Source organism: Microcaecilia unicolor, chromosome 12 (assembly GCF_901765095.1).
Source record: "Microcaecilia unicolor chromosome 12, aMicUni1.1, whole genome shotgun sequence".
Lineage (NCBI taxonomy): Eukaryota > Metazoa > Chordata > Amphibia > Gymnophiona > Siphonopidae > Microcaecilia > Microcaecilia unicolor.
The window spans coordinates 101052641-101074402 of record NC_044042.1 but is presented as its reverse complement, the minus strand read 5'-3'; the positions used below and the strand labels follow the sequence as shown (position 1 = coordinate 101074402).

At 46.8% G+C, this 21762-nt stretch overlaps 1 protein-coding gene across 1 annotated transcript in view; it reads left to right on the top strand.

The window, feature by feature from the left end:
* Positions 1 to 21762, top strand: part of TUBG1 (tubulin gamma 1) — a 363160-nt gene that overhangs the window by 328023 nt on the left and 13375 nt on the right. Inside the window, exon 10 of the mRNA XM_030221259.1 lies at positions 10530 to 10691. Coding sequence (XP_030077119.1) covers positions 10530 to 10691 — 162 coding nt within the window. The remainder of the gene's footprint in view (positions 1 to 10529; positions 10692 to 21762) is intronic.

Below are 21762 nucleotides of genomic sequence, written 5' to 3'. Positions count from 1 at the left end.
ACATGGACCTGATTCGACTGCTGGGCGGGGATCAAGCAAGGTATGGTGCTTATGGAGGATCTGTCCCCTTTTGGTCTTATAGCTTGATCATTGAAATGAATTGGTTGAAATGGAAAGGTTCTTCTGATTGTCATTGCTACCTTGCTTCAGCTCGGAAATGCTTTACATCCGTGGCATATTCGCAAGTGTAGAGGACATTCAAGGGCTGGTGTTCTGAGCGCGGACTTTCTCCCTTCTCTGCTCAGATCACGCACAATCCTAGCTTTCTAGGAGATCCGGGAAATTATAGACCCGTGAGTCTGACGTCGGTGCCGGGCAAAATGGTAGAGACTATTATTAAGAACAAAATTACAGAGCTAATTCAAAAGCATGGATTAATGAGACAAAGTCAACATGGATTTAGTGAAGGGAAATCTTGCCTCACCAATCTGTCTTGGTACATGTGGGTACCAATGACATAGGAAAATGTGGGAGAGAGGTTCTGGAAGCCAAATTTAGGCTCTTAGGTAGAAAGCTCAAATCCAGATCCTCTAGGGTAGCATTTTCTGAAATGCTACCTGTTCCACGTGCAGGGCCCAAGAGACAGGCAGAGCTCCAGAGTCTCAATGCGTGGATGAGACGATGGTGCAGGGAGGAGGGTTTTAGATTTGTTAGGAACTGGGCAACATTCTGGGGAAGGGGGAGCCTATTCCGAAAGGATGGGCTCCACCTTAACCAGGGTGGGACCAGGCTGCTGGCGTTGGCATTTAAAAAGGAGATAGAGCAGCTTTTAAACTAGAAATGGGGGGAAGGCTGACAGTCGCTCAAAAGCGCATGGTTCGGGAAAAGGTATCTTGCAAAGATACCTCACAAACAGGGAAGATAGGGTTTCTGGATAGTGAGGTTGCACAACAGACCGTGGTAGGCCAGGTGCCCTTAAATACAACTAAAGATCAGACAAAAGATGTCAAATCAATAGTGTCAGGTACTAAGCATCATGCAAATAAGAACAACAAACATACTCTGAAATGTCTATATGCAAATGCTAGGAGTCTAAGAAATAAGATGGGAGAGTTGGAATATATTGCATTAAATGAAAAATTGGATATAATAGGCATTACTGAGACCTGGTGGAAGGAGGATAACCAGTGGGACACTGTCATACCGGGGTACAAAGTATATCGTAATAGGGTGGACCGGACTGGTGGAGGGGTAGCATTGTATATTAACGAGAGCCTTGACTCAGATAGATTACAAATTCAGCAGGACACAAATCACACCTTTGAATCACTGTGGGTTGAAATTCCATGTATAAAAGGGAAAAAAATGGTGATAGGAGTGTACTACCGTCCACCTCGCCAGGATGAGCAGGTAGACACAGAAATGATAAAAGAAATCAGAGACGCGAACAAAATGGGCAATGTGATAATAATGGGTGACTTCAATTATCCAAACATAGACTGGGTAAATGTAACAGCGGGACATGCTACAGAGATACAATTCCTTGATGAAATCAAGGACAGCTTTATGGAGCAACTGGTGCAGGAGCCGACGAGAGAAGGAAAAATTCTAGACTTGGTCCTTAGTGGAGCGCATGATCTGGTGAGGGACGTTATGGTACTGGGGCCGCTTGATAACAGTGACCATAATATGATCAGTTTTGACATCGACCTTGAAGTAACTGTACACAGAAAGTCAAATACGTTAGCGTTTAACTTTAAAAAAGGAGACTATGATAAAATGAGAAGAACGGTAAAAAAAAACTTAGGGGGGGCAACTGAGAGAGTAAAAACTGTACAACAGGCGTGGACGCTGTTCAAAAATACCATCCTGGAGGCCCAGGCCATACATATTTCGCGAATTAGAAAAGAAAGACGGAAGTCCGACACCCGGCCTGTTTGAAAAGTGAGGTGAAGGAAGCTATTAGGGCTAAAAGAAACGCCTTCAGAAAATGGAAGAAGGAACCGTCTGAAAATAACAAGAAACAGCATAAGGAGTGTCAAAGCAAATGCAAGGCGCAGATTAAGAAGGCCAAGAGGGAGTATGAAAAAAAGATAGCATTAGAGGCAAAAAAAACATAGTAAAAAATTTTTTCGGTATATTAAAAGCAGGAAGCCGGCAAAAGAATCGGTTGGGCCGCTGGATGACCGAGGGGTAAAAGGGGCGATCAAGGAAGACAAAGACGTAGCGGAGAGACTGAATGAATTCTTTGCTTCGGTCTTCACCGAGGAAGATTTGGGTGGGATACCGGTGTCGGAAATGGTATTTCAAGCGGACGAGTCGGAGAAACTTACTGACTTCACGGTAAACCTGGAGGACGTAATGGGGCAGTTCGACAAACTGAAGAGTAGCAAATCTCCTGGACCGGATGGTATTCATCCTAGAGTACTGATAGAACTGAAAAACGAGCTTGCGGAGCTACTGCTAGTGATATGCAACGTATCCTTAAAATCGAGCATGGTACCGGAAGATTGGAGGGTGGCCAATGTAACGCCCATTTTTAAAAAAGGCTCCAGGGGAGATCCGGGAAATTATAGACCGGTGAGTCTGACATCGGTGCCGGGGAAAATGGTAGAGGCTATTATTAAAAACAAAATTACAGAGCACATACGAGGACATTACTCTGAGACCAAGTCAGCATGGCTTTTGTGTGGGGAAATCTTGCCTGACCAATTTACTTCAATTCTTTGAAGGAGTGAACAAACATGTGGACAAAGGGGAGTCGGTTGATATTGTGTATCTGGATTTTCAAAAGGCGTTTGACAAGGTACCTCATGAAAGGCTACAGAGGAAATTGTAGGGTTATGGGATAGGAGGAAATGTCCTATTGTGGATTAAAAACTGGTTGAAGGATAGGAAACAGAGAGTGGGATTAAATGGGCAGTATTCACAATGGAGAAGGGTAGTTAGTGGGGTTCCTCAGTGGTCCGTGCTAGGACCGCTGCTTTTTAATATATTTATAAATGATTTAGAGATGGGAGTAACTAGCGAGGTAATTAAATTTGCTGATGACACAAACTTATTCAAAGTCGTTAAATCGCGACAGGATTGTGAAAAATTACAAGAGGACCTTACGAGACTGGGAGACTGGGCGGCTAAATGGCAGATGATGTTTAATGTGAGCAAGTGCAAGGTGATGCATGTGGGAAAAAAGAACCCGAATTATAGCTACGTCATGCAAGGTTCCACGTTAGGAGTTACGGACCAAGAAAGGGATCTGGGTGTCGTCGTCGATAACACACTGAAACCTTCTGCTCAGTGTGCTGCTGCGGCGGCTAAGAAAGCGAATAGAATGTTGGGTATTATTAGGAAAGGTATGGAAAACAGGTGTGAGGATGTTATAATGCCGTTGTATCGCTCCATGGTGCGACCGCACCTTGAGTATTGTGTTCAATTCTGGTCGCCGCATCTCAAGAAAGATATAGTAGAATTGGAAAAGGTGCAGCGAAGGGCGACTAAAATGATAGCGGGGATGGGACGACTTCCCTATGAAGAAAGACTAAGGAGGCTAGGCCTATACAGCTTGGAGAAGAGACGGCTGAGGGGAGACATGATAGAGGTATATAAAATAATGAGTGGAGTGGAACAGGTGAATGTGAAGCGTCTGTTCACGCTTTCCAAAAATACTAGGACTAGGGGGCATGCGATGAAACTACAGTGTAGTAAATTTAAAACAAATCTGAGAACATTTTTCTTCACCCAACGTGTAATTAAACTCTGGAATTCGTTGCCGGAGAAAGTGGTGAAGGCGGTTAGCTTAGCAGAGTTTAAAAAGGGGTTGGACGGTTTCCTAAAGGACAAGTCCATAAACCGCTACTAAACGGACTTGGAAAAATCCAAAATTCCAGGAATAACATGTATAGAATGTTTGTACGTTTGGGAAGCTTGCCAGGTGCCCTTGGCCTGGATTGGCCGCTGTCGTGGACAGGATGCTGGGCTCGATGGACCCTTGGTCTTTTCCCAGTATGGCATTACTTATGTACTTATGTACTACATTTCTTTGAAGGGATGAACAAACATGTGGATAAAGGGGAGCCGGTTGATATTGTGTATCTGGATTTTCAGAAGGCGTTTGACAAAGTACCTCATAAGACTCCAGAGGAAACTGGAGAGTCATGGGATAAGAGGTAGTGTTCTATTGTGGATTAAAAACTGGTTAAAAGATAGAAAACAGAGAGTAGGGTTAAATGGTCAGTATTGTCAATGGAGAAGGGTAGTTAGTAGGGTTCCCCAGGGCTATGTGCTGGGACCACTGCTTTTTAACATATTTATAAATGACCTAGAGATGGGAGTAACTAGTGAGGTAATTAAATTTGCTGACTACACAAAGTTATTCAAAGTCATTAAATCGCGGGAGGATTGTGAAAAATTACAAGCGGACCTTACGAGACTGGGAGACTGGGCGTCTAAATGGCAGATGACGTTTAATGTGAGCAAGTGCAAAGTGATGCATGTGGGAAAGAGGAACCTGAATTATAGCTATGTCATGCAAGGTTCCACATTAGGAGTCACGGACCAAGAAAGGGATCTAGGTGTCGTCGTTGAAACCTACTGCTCAGTGTGCTGCTGCTATACTCAAGCAAATAGAATGTTAGGTTTGATTAGGAAAGGAATGGAAGACAAAAATAAGGATGTTGTATTGCCTTTTTATCGCTCCATGGTGCGACCGCATCTCGAATATTGTGTTCAATTCTGGTCACTGTATCTCAAAAAAAGATATAGTGGAATTAGAAAAGGTGCAGAGAAGGGCCACGAAAATGATAAAGGGGATGGGACGACTTCCCTATGAGGAAAGGCTAAAGTGGCTAGGGCTGTTCAGCTTGGAGAAAAGGCGGCTGAGGGGAGATATGATAGAGGTCTATAAAATAATGAGTGGAGTTGAACAGGTAGATGTGAAGCGTCTGTTCACGCTTTCCAAAAATACTAGGACTAAGGGGCATGCGATGAAGCTACAATGTAGTAAATTTAAAACGAATCGTAGAAAATATTTCTTCACTCAATGTATAATTAAACTCTGGAATTCATTGCCAGAGAATGTGGTAAAGGCGGTTAGCTTAGCAGAGTTTAAAGGTTTGGATGGCTTCCTAAAGGAAAAGTCCATAGACTGTTATTAAATGGACTTGGGAAAAATCCACTATTTCTGGGATAAGTAGTATAAAATGTTTTGTACATTTTTGGGATCTTGCTAGGTATTTGTGACCTGGATTGGCCACTGTTGGAAACAGGATGCTGGGCTCAATAGACCTTCGGTCTTTCCCAGTATGTCAATACTTATGTACTTTCTTTAGGTAGGCCTTCAGAAAGGATTGGCATCAGGTTCTCTAAAAGTTCAGGTTGAGGCTTTGACCTGTTTCAGGGGCTGACTACAGAAGACGTCTCTTGCAGTTCACCTGGATATTTTCGGTTCTTGTGGGGAGTGGGCCGCTTGCGGCCTCCCTTTCGTATGCCGTGTCCAGATTGGAGCCTTAATTTAGTCCTTCAGTCTCTCAAGCTTCCTTTTGCGCCACTTCAGAAGGCTTCCTTGAAAGTTCTTACGTTAAGGACAGTGTTCTTGGTGGCTGTTGCATCAACACATAGGATTTCAGAACCTCAGGCTCTCTTGTCGAGATCCCTTACTCCATTTTTCAGAGATAGGAGTCTCCTTACACACAGTTTCTTGTATCAGCGTTTCTTCTCAACCAACCTGTGGAGCTTCCATTCTTCCACAAAGAGGACGAGGAGGCTCAGTATTACATAAGTATTGCCATCAAACCCAGCATCCTGTCTCCAACAGTGGCCAATCCAGGTCACAGGTACCTGGCAAGATCCCAGAACAGTACAATACATTTTATTATGTTACATTTGTACCCCGTACTTTCCCACTCATGGCAGGCTCAATGCAGCTTACATGGGGCAATGGAGGGTTAAGTGACTTGCCCAGAGTCACAAGGAGCTGCCTGTGCCAGAAGTGGGAATTGAACTCAGTTCCCTAGGACCAAAGTCCACCACCCTAACCACTAGGCCACTCCTCCACTCCACACTTTATGCTGCTTATCCTAGAATAAGCAGTGAATTTTCCCCAAGTCCATTTTAATAATGGTCTATGGACTTTTCCTTTAGGAAGCCATCCAAACCTTTTTTTTTAACCCCACTAAGCTAACTGCTTTTACCACATTCTCTGGCAACGAATTCCAGAGCTTAATTACATGTTGAGTGAAGAAATATTTTCTCCAATTCGTTTAAATTTACTACTTTGTAGCTTCATTGCATTCCCCCTAGTTCTAGTATTTTTGGAACGAGTAAACAAACAATTCACGTCTACCCATTCCATTCCACTCATTATTTTATAGACCTTCCTTGAAGCTTCTCGATGTGCGTAGAGTCCTTAGATATCTGGAAGTCATGAGTTTCACAAATCAGACAGACTGTTTGTGCTTTTTGGTAAACAGAAGCTTGGCATCGTGACTTCCAAGCCCACAATTTCTAGATGGTTGAAGGAGATTATAAAGTTGGCTTATTTGCTTGCAGAGAAGAATGTTCCTCAGGCCTTCTGGGCTTATTGTACGAGGCATACAGCGACATCCCTGGTGGAGACTATCTTACTCTCTCTGTCGGATATTTACAAGGTGGCAACATGGTTAATATTGCATACCTTTTCTAAGTACTACAGGGTGGACGTTGTGGCACGCTTGGAAGCCAGTTTTCAGACTTCAGTCCTCAGGGTGGCGATGCCAGGATTCCACCCACTCTAGGGATTGCTTTTAAACATCCCACAGGCTCTGGAACATCCCACTGGAAGCTATGTAATGGAAGGAGAAAATCTTACCTGAAAAATTTCTTTCCATTAGTCCTTTTCACTATTCCAGAGACCCACCCAAGGTTTCTGAAATGTTTAGTTGGTGCAAAGTAATAGATCATATAACAACTGTCACTTTGCGTGGTGCTCCCTGCATATCTCTTGTTCTCTACAAGTTGTTCAGAGATGAGAGATCTACGCGTGTTTTCTTATTTGGTTAGTGTTAACGAGCTGTTTAAGATTGTTGTGTTTATTCTGAGCTTATCTTTACTTCAGGGCCGTGCCGATGCGGTAAGCGAGGTAAGCGCCGCAGGGGGGCGCCCACCTCTGGAGGGCGCCGCCGCGGTGCTTACCCTCGCCCCGGCGCCCCAGCCCAATCGTGGATTTCAGACTTCCTGCTGCCCTCACAAGCGTAGCGCTTTTGTGAGGCAGCTCGGGCTCTCCCTCCTTCCTTACTTGGTTCCCGCTCTGGCTCCCCGATCGGCAGCCCCCCCCCCCCCCCCCCCCCCCGCGTGTTTTAACCTTTACTCTCCGACGTGGCAGCGATGTCAATCAATGAAGAACGCACAACAGACTCGTTTCCAGCTTCTCTCTTCACAGTGTCCCGCCTTCAGTGTCAGCGATGATGCACTTCCTGTTCCCGTGAGGGCGGGACACTGTGTGAAGAGAGAAGCTGGAAACGAGTCTGTTGTGCGTTCTTCATTGATTGACATCGCTGCCACGTCGGAGAGTAAAGGTTAAAACACGCGGGGGGGGGGGGCTGGGGGCTGCCGATCGGGGAGCCAGAGCGGGAACCAAGGAAGGAAGGAGGGAGAGCCAGAGCTGCCTCTCAAAAACGCTGCAGCCTGCCACATGTAGGGGGGAGGGCAGGGGAGAGGAGAATTGTTGGCCATGTATGGATGCAGGGCAGGGAGAGAGAAGAAATCACTGGACAGGAGGGGAGAGGGCAGAGCAGGGGAGAGAATTGCTGACATGGATGGATGGAGGGGAGGGCAGGGAAGAGAGGAGAATTGCTGGGCATAGATCGAGGGGACAGGGGAGAGAGGAAATTATCTGGAGATAGATGGAGGAGAGGGCAGGGGAGAACGGAGAGTTCCTGGACATGGATGGATGGATGGAGGGGAGGGCAAGGGAGAGAGGAGAATTCTGGACATGGATGATGGGAAGATGGGATCCGGAGATGGGAAGGCGGTAGAACAAGAGGACATGAAATGAGATTGAAGGGGGGGGGGCAGACTCAAAAAAGATGTCAGGAAGTATTTTTTCACGGAGAGGGTGGTGGATGCTTGGAATGCCCTCCCGTGGGAGGTGGTGGAGATGAAAACGGTAACGGAATTCAAACATGCGTGGGATATGCATAAAGGAATCCTGTGCAGCAGGAATGGATCCTCAGAAGCTTAGCTGAAATTGGGTGGCGGAGCAGGTGGGGGGAAGAGGGGTTGGTGGTTGGGAGGCTAGGATAGGGGAGGGCAGACTTATACGGTCTGTACCAGAGCCGGTGATGGGAGACGGGACTGGTGGTTGGGAGGCGGGAAATACTGCTGGGCAGACTTATACGGTCTGTGCCCTGAAAAAGACAGGTACAAATTCAAGATAAACTCATATCTTGGGCAGACTAGATGGACCATGCAGGTCTTTTTCTGCCGTCATCTACTATGTTACTATGGATGGATGAATGGGGACAGGGGAGAGAGGAAATTTTCTGGAGATGGATGGAGGAGAGGGCAGGGGAGAACGAAGAGTTCCTGGACATGGATGGATGGATGGAGGGGAGGGCAAGGGAGAGAGGAGAATTCTGGACATGGATGGATGAATGGGGACAGGGGAGAGAGGAAATTTGCAGGATATGGGTGGATGGATGGAGGAGAGGGAAGGGGAGAATGGAGAGTTGTTGGACATGGATGGATGGAGGGGAGGGACGTCAGGAAGGAGATGCACATGGATGGAGGGGAGGGAAGAGAGGAGAAATGCTGGACATGGATGGAGTGGAGGGCAGGGAAGAGAAGAGAAATGTTGGACAAGGATGGGGGGAAGGAAAGATAAAGGAAGGAGATGCACACGGATGGAGTGGAAGGGAGAGAGGAGAAATGCTGGACATGGATGGAGGGGAGAGAAGACAAAGGTTGTATATGCACATGGATGGAGGGGAGTGAGGAGAAATGCTTTATATGGATGGAGGGGAAATTGCTGAATTTAAAGGCTGGATTGGAACACTTTGAGGGCAGATGTTGAAACTGGAGAAAGGATAGGGTGGTAGACAGGACGCATAAGGACACAGAAAGATGGTGGACATGATGAGAAAAAAAATATCAAATGGAAAGAAGACACTGGGACCAAAGCTAATAGAAAAACTAAATGCTCTGACAGCAAAGGTAGAAAACATTTTTTATTCACAATTTATTAATTGGAATATGTCAGCTTTTGGAAATGTACATCTGTGATATTTTGCATGTAAGTTTCAATGTTTCTAGTATTGCTGCATGCTGAGTCTGACTTCTTGTATTTTGCCTTCATATCTGTTAAGCCATGTGTTTTTCATGTGTGATCAAGATGCAGTATTCTGCTAGCGTGAAGTATTTGCAGCCCTTTTTGTTTTATTTTGGTTTCACTAGGTTGTGTACTGGTGTTTTAGAGCCCGGTGTAATTATAGTGCTGCCTTTCCACACATAAAGGTTGTAGCTCGTCCTGTCCTTGGAATTAGTGCTGTTATGGTTTGGTAAGGCTATGAGTGTGTTTTGCACAAGTTTGTATATAGTGTTTTGCAGTGGAGAGATTGTGTATTGGCCTTACTAAGTTGGCACCAAAACACCAGAAAGGGTGTACAGCGTAAATCATGACACACTACCTCTTGAAGGATCTACATATGGTCGTTAATAAAAGGAGCTCATTGTGAACACTAGCCACCCTAAAAGGGTGTTTTTTGGCTCTACACGTATCATGATATAATGATCCCTTGTTTCATATTGTTGACGGTCTGCATGTTCCGTATGGTGGTATATTCGTGTATTAGGGTCTTCCCAGTGTAATATTTATGGTACAGTAAGGTTCTGAGTGTGTTTTTGCACAAAGTTGTGCATAGTGTTTTGCAGTTGAGTGATTGTGTTTAGTATATGCTTTGAGCAACCACTTTATTCTTTGACATATGATACATATCTAATATCTAAATTTAATAAAAGGTATTGACTGTGACTGACAGTCTGCAGGGGGGCGCCAGAGACCCTAGGCACGGCCCTGCTTTACTTCTTGTCTACATAAATACTGAGATATAGATAGAGAGATGTATCTCTGCTCAGTTTTCAATCTCTATCTACACCTGCTTGTTGATGGACACAACTACCCCACAGGTTCTGGAATATTGGGAAGGATTAAAGGAAAGAAAATTGTCAGGTAAGACCTAATTTCTCCATATCACATACCATCTCCTTCCCTTTCAGTTCTTGGAAAATCATCCCAATGATTGATTCAAGAGCTAGCTCTGCCTCCCATATGTCCTTTTTTTTTTTTTTTTTTTTTGTCAGCAGAATGGAACGAGTCTGCTTCTGTTCTTTTCAACTTTTGTTTAAGGGGAAATAATTTTTGGAATGCCATGGGGACAATGGGGAGGGGAGACGTGTGTGGTGGTTTAGTTTTGCTATTCTTGTTCCTTTCATCAACATGGCTCTGATGAAACAAGGTCTTTAGGCACCAATCTCTGTACTCTTCCTTTTTCTTATGTTGGGCGAGGGACAGCAGTTGTCATTCTTTATTTACTTAAAATTGCATGTTTTCTTGCTAGGTTCACAAGAGTCTCCAGAGGATTCGTGAAAGGAAGCTGGCAAATTTTATCCCTTGGGGTCCTGCCAGCATCCAGGTTGCCCTATCTAGGAAATCCCCCTACCTTCAATCTGCACATAGGGTCAGCGGGCTTATGATGGCAAACCATACAAACATTTCATCGGTAAGTATGCCAGTGCACTTATTTACAGATGAGACTGAACAAATGACCCTCTAAGACTTTTCCTAGTGTTTCTTTGATCTGGCTGGCTATGACAAGGAGATGATTTAAATCATTTGGTATAGCTCAGGTTAAAACATTCTGTCTCCTCCTTATGGTCCAGTAGACATATGCTCAGTGGCACTATAAAAATTGCTTTAAATGATACCTTCTGGTGGCAGGGGGGAGTGAATTTTCATAACTCTGCTGTTGCACTACACTAGTAAAACAGTGTCTGATCATTACAGCATTAGGATTGACTCTTCCTGCTTGAATCTGTGGCATTAATTTCGCAGATTTATTTATTTTTTTAATTTTTTTTGCTGCTGTTGCACCACAGTGGCCAAGATACATGAGTTCTGTGAAACTCCCATGTTTTTAAGCTGCTAAAGCTGGAATAGATGCAAGGTAGTATCAAATAGATGGAAATAAGACACCAATAAAATGGAGATGATCACATTTTCAGTGTTTTCCATAGAAATAAAACAAAAAAAAACATGGAAAAGAAAATAAGATGATACCTTTTTTTTTGGACATAACTTAATACATTTCTTGATTAGCTTTCGAAGGTTGCCCTTCTTCGTCAGATCGGAAATAAGCAAATGTTGGTAGATGACAACATATATAACTGAAACATCAAAGTATTTCAGTGGCAGTTTAACAGGATGGGGGTGGATAGGTGAGTGACAGGGAGATATGCATGGAGACAGGAGGGTGACAAACAAAGCAGTACATTTCTATGGTTTATAATGGGCTAGAAAACCCAGATCTTTAAGTCCTGTCTGGTGGGTGTCAAAATATTTAATCATTCTGACTTCAAAGGTCTTACATTCCTGTATTGTTTTAAAGTTACCTTTCAGGATTCTTACTATGAAATCACTGGTACGGTGTTCTGATTTTGTAAAGTGCCGCCCCACAGGCGTGACATGCTGGCTGGCACTGGCATTTTTCATATGATGTCTATGTAAATTAAATCTTGTCTTTAGCATCTGGCTTGTTTCTCCAATATAGCACCTTCGTCACATTTTTTACACTGAATGATGTATATACCACATTGGAAGATGAGCATTTAAAGGATTCCTTTATGTTGAATATTTTTCCTTTGTGAATGACTGTGGGGGTCCTGTGAAATGTTTTGGCATAGTTTGCAGCTGGATATATTGCAAGGATGTATGCCATTCTCTTCTTTTTGAGTCTGTGTTGGGAGCTTACTTCTATTTAGCTTGTGCTTTAAGTTGGGTGGCTGTCTGAAAGCCAGCACTGGTGGGGATTTGAGAATATCTCTTTCAGTAATTCATCCTCCCGGAGTAGAGGCTGCAGATCTTTTATGATTTTTCTTAATTTTTCCAGCTCTGGGTTGTATGTCACTATAAGCGGGATTCTGTCTGTGGCTTTTTTTTCTTTGTACTGTAGCAGAAATTCCCTGGGTGTTTTGAGGGAGGAGGCAATATTCTTGGAGATTATTTTGGGGTTGTAGCCTTTCAGTGTTTTCCCAAACCTGTTAACACCTTATAATGTAGCTTAGAGGTTTTCAACCTAGTCCTCGGGGTACATTCAGCCAGTCAGGGTTTCCAGGGTATTCCCACTGAATTCAGTGATGATATCATAAGTACATAAGTAATGCCATACTGGGAAAAGACCAAGGGTCCATCGAGCCCAGCATCCTGTCCACGACAGCGGCCAATCCAGGCCAAGGGCACCTGGCAAGCTTCCCAAACGTACAAACATTCTATACATGTTATTCCTGGAATTTTGGAGTTTTCCAAGTCCGTTTAGTAGCGGTTTATGGACTTGTCCTTTAGGAAACCGTCCAACCCCTTTTTAAACTCTGCTAAGCTAACCGCCTTCACCACTTTCTCCGGCAACAAATTCCAGAGTTTAATTACACGTTGGGTGAAGAAAAATTTTCTCCGATTTGTTTTAAATTTACTACACTGTAGTTTAATCGCATGCCCCCTAGTCCTAGTATTTTTGGAAAGCGTGAACAGACGCTTCACATCCACCTGTTCCACTCCACTCATTATTTTATATACCTCTATCATGTCTCCCCTCAGCCGTCTCTTCTCCAAGCTGTATAGCCCTAGCCTCCTTAGTCTTTCTTCATAGGGAAGTCGTCCCATCCCCGCTATCATTTTAGTCGCCCTTCGCTGCACCTTTTCCAATTCTACTATATCCTGAAAACCCCAGCTGGCTGGGTGTGCCCTGAGGACTGGGTTAAAACCCCTGATTGTAACTAGTACGTATAACCAGTCAGCTTTAATTTTGTTTTTCTTTAAAAGGGTTTATTCCTCATTGTCCATCCAGCTCAATCCAGATACGTGGGTATACTCTCTTCTGCCAGCAGATGGATACTGAGAACTACTGATTCTGTGCCTCTACCATGTAGAAGGTGCTGTGCAGTCTGCAACCAGCCAATATTTTTCAGTCTCCAGTAGGTAGTAGGCGAGCTCCTGTATATTCCACATCTGGTCTGGTAGGATAGAGACCAGCCTTTTCCTTACATTTCTTTCTCTGAGGATGTGCTGCTTTTGGCCCCTTATTAAAAAAAAAAAAAAAAAGACAGAGAGAGGAAGCAAGAGAGACTTCTGTGGGGCTGGGCTGGTCTGAAAAGACTTGGGATGCAAAACCCAGGGGTTCCCCCACTCCCTTTTCTTGGCAATAGGGTCTGTGGCTCTCCAAAGTGTGTCTTGGTCTTCTTACCCATCTTTGAAGGAGTTGCTTGAGAGCCATTTTGGGGGCTGGAAACAGGAAATCACAAGAAAAAAGACAGAAACACGGCGAAGTGGCTTTGAACATGTGGCAGCCAGGGATCACTGGAGGGCCTCTGGGATGGGAATGTGAGGAAGCAAATTGCAGACAACTGTGGAAACGGTAGAAGGTGCACATGGTGGCTCAGGCTGAATGTGGCTGAAGGTGCGTGGCTTTTGGCAGCCGGTGCTCAGGCATGGAGGAGAGACAGAATGCCCTTGGGATGACTTTGGGAGCCCCGCATCTGTTTGAAGAAGATCAGAGTGGGCCAGGCAGCAGAGGGCCCGACTGCGCCACCCATTTGTAGTGGGAACAGCCGCCATGTTGAATCCTTCTCTTGCAGCACAGAACAGGGAGGAATCCCTGGTGTTGAGCCTTATGAATGTTATGACAGGTGCTTTTCTTAGTGGGTCAACACCATTCATTCTGGAGTTTGTTCTCCTTCTTTCTCCTTCAGGCCTTTTGCATAAAGAGTGGTCTGGTGTCTTTGGGGTGGGGGGAGACCATGGTTTTCCCTGGAGCAAGGTATAGAAGACTATCCAACTCTGGCATCAGATGACTCTGTGACTCCGGCAGAGGACCCCTTGGAGGTGGAGGATGTGGCAGTAGTTCAAATCTTTCGCTGGAGAGAGCTGACCAATCATCTTAGTGGTTCTAAAGATTTGGGAGGAACAGCTAATTCAGCCTGGGAAGACAGGGGGATCTGCTGCTGGAGGGAATTTAAAAAAAAACCCAGGACATTTCCTATGCACTGGACCATCAAGCGAGATGGTGGAAAACAGTGGCAGATGACGGATTCAAGGTTTCGTGTGAGTAGATACATTGGTAAGGCTGTACTCATTGCCGAAGATGACCATTTTGGCAGAAGATGGAGCAGCCTAGAAGGATTCTCAAGATTGCCAGATGGTAACCCTTTTGAAGCAGTCCTTTGAAATTTTAGTGTTGGCATTTACTGACAATGGTATACGGAGGCATTGTGGTTCGAGCTTGTTTTCAGTGGGCAGAGAAGTTGCCCAGGAGCCTTGGAGCTAGCTCCAGGGGTCATTCATCTTGAGATGGACACAGCTTTCCTGGTGGATATGATGTATGATCTTATGACAGCAAAGAGTCTGGTGCTCTTGATGCCTGCTCATAGGTTTCTTTTGGCTCCAGAGCTGGTCAGCTGATGTGACCCCAAGGACCTGACCCACCTAGTTAGCTTGTAAGGGTAGTCTGCAAGTTACTCAGACTTATGGAGGACCATCCTAGGCTGATTGGTAAGGCCAAAATGGCAAGGGGCTCTTCTAGGGAAGATAGGTGTATCATCTGGGAAAAGTGTTAGTGCTTCTCACGGAGCAGATTTTGGTCCAGAGGGATAGTCCTTTCAGGAAGCCTGGAGAGAAGAACATGAAGGCAGTTCTGGATCTTTGGGAAGTGCCCAAACTGTCCAGTGAGGATTTGGGGATTCATCCTCCGATTGTACCCGTCTGTGGCTATTGAAGGCTGTTTTTACCAGAAGAGGGCCCAGATAACTTAAAAACAGTACGTACTGAGTTCATTCAAGTTTGCAAATTTGTTCGTCCTCTGATGCCTTTCTGAATTCACCCTCTTTTCAAAAAGCAGCAACAATTCTGTCCATCTTAGACAGACTCATTCAACTGGAGGTGGTTTTGCTAGGCCCTTGAGGGGAAAGAACGACAGGCAGGTATATTCTGCTTGCTTTGTAGCTCCCAAAAAGGAAGGTGTTTTCTACCCAATCCTGGATGTCAAATAGGTAAACAGGGCATTGAGGGTGTCCCCTTTTTGTATGGAAATTCTCAGGTCCCTGATTGTGGCAGTCCATCAAAGAGAGTTTGACATACTTGGATCTCACAGAAGCACATCTCCATATCCCAATCTGAGCAAATCAGAGGTTTCTGTGTTTTGGGGTCTTGGGGAGGCTCTGCTGTTTCGGTTGGCAATACTAGCAGCTGCAGGAGAGAGAGGAGTGTTGATCTATCCTTATGGCTATGGGTCATGCATTTGATATCACCTTGCTGTGGTACAACCAAAGCTGTATCTGGATGACTGGTTGACTCGAGCAAAGTCATTTGAGGCGAGCAAGATGGCTGCGGGTTGTGTAGTCAAGTTGCTGCAGGCATTTCATTGAAAAAAGGAAAATTTGTGTGTGTCAAAAAACAAGTGTAAATATAAGCACACACATTCTGTGGGGTAATTTTCAAAGTAGATATATGTGCATAATTTGTCCAGTGTCAGATATTCAAAATTAATGTAATCATATTCAAGTCATGCATTTCACTTGCATGTAAAATATTATCGGGCAAATGAATCCCATTATATTGTGGCGCTAATGTTTGGAACATGGGACACTTGTGCCGTGCCGGTGTATGCAATATCAATTCTGTTTAGCACCATTGGTATACAAGATAATTTTCCGAGTCACTTCGGCCCCCGGAGGATTTTCAGCAAAAATCTCTAGAAGTCTCTTCTGGAGCATTCCACTGCACATGGCAATCGCACTGCACATGCGCGTACGTAATTTCCCACCCGTCACGCGGTTCCGCTCCTCAGTTTCTTCTTTTCCGCGTCTGAGGAGACAGAGTTTTTTCACGCTTCGCGTTTTCCTCTGCTTCCGGAGTAGAAGTTTCTTCTTTTTTCTCGGTTCGCCTTAGATAGAGTATAATTTGTTGTTTAAAAAAAAAAAAAAAAGTTCCTTTACTTTATCTAGTTTCTTTTTCCCTGTTGGTAAGTTTCCTTCAGTTTTTCATGTGACTGCTTTTAGGGTGCTCTGTCGGGGTTTTCCTCCTTTTTCTTGTATCTAGTTTTCTGACACAATCGCGTTTTTTGATTTCGCGGAGGCTGTTTTCCCCGCCATGTCATCGAAGGCGCCCAATGGCTTCAAACCATGCGCCCGCTGCAACCGGACCATCTCAGGCACTGATCCGCACTCCTGATGCCTGACCATCGCCCGGAGAGCTGTAAGTTGTGTCTTCAGATGAAGAAATGCACCCAGCTCTCGAGAGAAGCTCAGAGAGAAAAGCTTTTTGGGTCCGGTACCTCGGCGATGACGTCGAGGGCTGCGTTGGCGTCTGGAGACCAGGTAAAGGCTGCCAAAAGACCGATGCATGCTGGGAGCAGTGATGCATCGAGTGGGTCTCCACCCGCCTCGGCGCCTCCTGCTTTGCAGGCCCCCCGGGACTGACCTGTATCGGACCCGGCCCCGAGGAGGCGTGTGGATTCCACGTCCTCCTCACCGGTACCGAGGAGTCTCGATGACGGGCGTCGGGCGAAGGTCAAGAAGCACTGTCATCGTTCTCCTTCTCAACATGGTACCGGGAGCTCTGGGTCGTCGAAGCATTCGGCACCCGAGAAGCGTCGACGCCGAGAGGATCGCTCTCTCTCTCTGTGATGGAGGTGTCGGCGCAACGGTCGTCTGGCAGTCCGGTACCGGCTCACCAACCCCTACAGGTTCTGCCTCCGAAGCTCACACCAGCACCGCAGCCTTCCTCGACAGCTTCTCCTGATGAGCGCATCAAGGCTCTGTTTCCCAATTTTATGGAAGCAGTGCTGCACCAATTGCGTCGAGGCTTCTGCGGCGCCTAGCCTTTTGCCTGTGGTGAGGTCTCCTCCGACATTGCTTGCAGTACCGGAGTTGGCAGCCACCCGAGTCGTCTCTCCATTGTCATCGGTGGAGGAAGCTTCCCTGGAGTCTTTAAGGGAGTCGACTTCTCGACACCGTCATCGAAGTCGTCGTACTTCCACGTCGAGACAGGCTCGGATCCGGGCTGCTCTTTCGGAGCTTTTGGCCCCATCTGATGATGGCTCATCTGATGATGATGACAGGCCTGGACATTTCTCTGCCGAGGACTCTCTAGGTCTTCCATCTGATTCAACTCCCTCACCTCAGAAGCAGCTCTCCCCTCCGGAAAGTTTGTCTTTCTCCTCTTTTGTGCGGGAAATGTCTGAGGCCATTCCCTTCCCTGTGGAGACTGCGGATGAGCCCAGTCCTGGGCTCGATTATCCTTCTCCACCTAAGGCTTCCACCACAGTTCCTTTTCATGATACACTCAAGGAAGTGCTGATGAGGAATTGGGGAAAGCCTCTTTCATGCCCAACTGTTCCGAAAAAGGCTGAGTCCCAGTACCGGATCCACGGGGAACCCAGTTTCGTCCGGCCTCAGTTGCCTCATGATTCTGCGGTGGTGGATTCCGCTCTCAGAAGAGCCAAAAGTTCTAGGAACTTTGCCTCGGTGCCCCCGGGGCGGGAACACAGAACTTTGGACTATGGAGGAAGGCGTATCAGGCTGGCATGCTTGCGTCCAAAATTCAATCATACCAGCTCTACACAAGCATTCATTTGCGGAACTCAGTGAGACAGCTTGAGAGCTTGGTTGACGTGCTCCCACCGGAGCAGGCTGAGCCTTTTCGCCAGGTGGTCAGGCAGCAGAAGGCGTGTCGCAAATTCCTGTCCAGGGGTATTTACGATACGTGCGATGTGACATCCAGATTCTCTGCTATGGGTATAGTGATGCGCAGACTTTCATGGCTGCGTGCCTTTAACCTGGAGGAACGAACTCAGCAAAAGATTGCAGATATCCCTTGCCGGGGGGATCATCATTTTGGTGAGAAAGTTGAAGAGCTGATTGATCATCTCTATCAGCGTGATAACGCTATGGACTCTCTCCCGCCGGGCGCCTTCTGCATCTACTTCCTCATCTAGGACATTTTTTAGAGGGAAGGCAGGTGCTCCCTATGCCTCTAGGGGCCGTAGGTACACTCCTACTTCTCGGCAGCTGGTTCAGGCCCCCCCCCCCCCCCCCCCAGCGCGCTCGTTCTCGTCAACAGCGTGCGCCGAAGCAGGCCCAGCTCCCCAGCAAAAACCAGGGACGGGTATTTGACTGGCTCCAGTTGAGCATAGCTGCACTACTGGTATCCGTGGAGGACGACTTACCAGTAGGAGGGAGGTTAAAATTTTTTCACCAAAGGTGGCCTCTCATAACCTCCGACCGGTGGGTTCTTCAAATAGTCCGGTTAGGATACACCCTCAATCTGGAATCCGAACCTCCAAATTGCCCACCGAGAGCTCAATCTTTCAGCTCTCAGCACAGGCAAGTACTTGCAAAGAAACTCTCCGCCCTTCTCAGCGCCAATGCGGTCGAGCCCGTTCCACCAGGGCAGGAAGGGCTGGGATTCTATTCCAGGTACTTCCTTGTGCAAAAGAAAACAGGGGGGGTGCGTCCCATCCTAGATCTAAGGGGCCTGAACAAATATCTGGTCCGAGAAAAGTTCAGGATGGTTTCCCTAGGCACCCTTCTTCCCATGATTGAGGAAAACGATTGGCTATGCTCTCTGGACTTAAAGGATGCTTACACTCACATCTCAATACTTCCAGCTCACAGGAAGTATCTGCGGTTTCAGCTGGGAGCACAGTACTGTGTGCTGCCTTTTGACTTGGCGTCTGCGCCCAGGGTATTTACCAAGTGCCTGGCAGTTGTTGCAGCGTCGCTACGCAGGCTGGGAGTGCATGTGTTCCCTTATCTAGACGATTGGCTGGTAAAGAGCACCTCCCAGGCAGGAGCTTCGCAGTCCATGCAGATGACTATTCAGGTGCTAGAGCTACTAGGGTTTGTCATCAATTACCCAAAGTCCCATCTAATCCCAGTTCAAAAATTGGAATTTATAGGGGCTCTGCTGTGCACGAAGACAGCTTGTGCCTATCTTCCCGAGGCAAGAGCGGACAACCTTCTGTCTCTGGTCTCCAGGGTTCCAGCGTCTCAGCAGATCACAGCTTGGCAGATGTTGAGACTTCTGGGGCACATGGCTTCCACAGTTCATGTAACTCCCATGTCATGCCTACACATGAGATCAGCTCAGTGGACCCTAGCTTCCCAGTGGTATCAAGCTACAGGGAATCTGGAGGATGTGATCCAGCTGTCCACCGACTTTCGGAATTCCCTTCAGTGGTGGACAATTCGATCGAATCTGGTTTTGTGGCGCCCATTCCAAATCCCTCAGCCACAAAAAGTGCTGACGACGGATGCATCCCTCCAAGGGTGGGGAGCGCATGTAGATGGGCTTCATACTCGAGGAAATTGGTCCCTTCAGGAAAAGCGTCTTCAGATCAACCTCCTGGAGTTACGAGCGATCTGGAACGCTCTAAAGGCTTTCAGAGATCGGCTATCCAACCAAATCGTTCTAATTCAAACAATCAGGTTGCGATGTACTACCTCAACAAGCAAGGCGGTACCGGATCTCGCCCTCTGTGTCAGGAAGCTGTTCAGATGTGGCTTTGGGCTCGCCAGCACGGCATGTTGCTCCAAGCCATTTATCTGGCAGGCGTAAACAACAGTCTGGCCGACAGGTTGAGCAGGATAATGCAACCTCACGAGTGGTTGCTGAACATGGCTGTAGCCCGAAAGATCTTCCGGGAGTGGGGCACCCCCTCGGTGGATCTTTTTGCCACTCAACTCAATCACAAGGCAGTGGCGTAGCCAAGGGTGGGCTTGGGTGGGCCCAGGCCCACCCACTTTGGGCTAAGGCCCACCCAGTACCAGCATAGCTATAATGTGGCTGGCAGGGATCCCCAAGCCCCACCAGTCGAAAACTCCCAACAACTGTCCCTCCTGCATACCTTGTAAATAGCAGATTTTCGCCTGCAGTGAACAGTGACTGATCCATACTGCTTACACTGGGCCCATAGCCTTCGCATTGATGTTTTCTTGCCTAGATGGAAACAGGAAGTTGCATCAGAGGGAAGAGTATGGAGCTAACATCAGCAGTGTGTATTAGTTGCTGCCCGTTGCCGGTGAAAATCTGCTATTTGAAGGTATGCAAGAGACGGAGGATATTTGAGAGACCATATGGCATGCAGGTGAGAGGAGAGACCACATAATCTGTGGGATGAGGCGGGGTTCTTCTGCCCACCCATTTTGGGCCCAGGCCCACCCAAAATTGGGTGTCTGGCTACGCCCCTGTCACAAGATCCCTCAGTTCTGTTCCAGACTACAGGCCCACGGCAGGCTAGCGTCGGATGCCTTCCTCCTTCATTGGGGGACAGGCCTTCTGTACGCGTATCCTCCCATACCTCTGGTGGGGAAAACTTTGATGAAACTCAAGCAAGATCGCGGAACCATGATTCTGATCGCTCCCTTCTGGCCGCATCAGATTTGGTTCCGTCTTCTTCTGGAGTTGTCCTCCGAAGAACCGTGGAGATTGGAGTGTTTTCCAACTCTCATTACTCAGAACGAGGGGGCGCTTCTACATCCCAGCCTCCAGTCCCTGGCTCTCACGGCCTGGATGTTGAGAGCTTAGAGTTCGCCTCCTTGGGTCTCTCTGAGGGTGTCTCCCGAGTCTTGCTTCCAGGAAAGACTCCACGAAAAGGTGTTACTCTTTTTTAAATGGAAGAGGTTTGCCGTCTGTTGTGACAGCAGGGCCCTAGACCCTTTTTCTTGTCCTACACAGACCTTGCTTGACTACCTTCTACACCTGTCAGAGTCTGGTCTTAAGACTAACTCAGTAAGGGTTCACCTTAGTGCAATCAGTGCATACCATTACCGTGTGGAAGGTAAGCCTATCTCTGGACAGCCTTTAGTTGTTCGATTCATGAGAGGTTTGCTTTTGTCGAAGCCCCCTGTCAAGCCTCCTCCAGTGTCATGGGATTTCAATGTCGTTCTCACCCAGCTGATGAAATCTCCTTTCGAGCCACTGAATTCCTGCCATCTGAAGTACTTGGCCTGGAAGGTCATTTTCTTGGTGGCTGTTACTTCAGCTCGTAGGGTCAGTGAGCTTCAGGCTTTAGTGGTTCATGCTCCTTATCTTAAATTTCATCATAACAGAGTAGTCCTCCGCACGCACCCTAAGTTCTTGCCAAAGGTGGTGTCGGAGTTCCATCTGAACCAGTCGATTGTCTTGCCAACATTCTTTCCCCGTCCTCATACCCGTCCTGGCGAAAGCAAGCTGCACACCTTGGACTTCAAAAGAGCATTGGCCTTTTATGTGGAGCGGACAAGCCCCCACAGACAGTCCGCCCAGGAGTTGCTGTCTGGAAACGCACCATATCTAATTGGCTAGCAGATTGCATTTCCTTCACTTATGCCCAAGCTGGGCTGACTTTAGAGGGCCATGTCACGGCTCATAATGTTAGAGCCATGGCTGCGTCAGTGGCTCATCTGAGGTCAGCCACTATTGAAGAGATCTGCAAGGCTGCGACGTGGTCGTCAGTCCACACATTCACATCTCACTACTGCCTCCAGCAGGATAGCCGACGCGACAGTCGGTTTGGGCAGTTGGTGCTGCAGAATCTGTTTGGG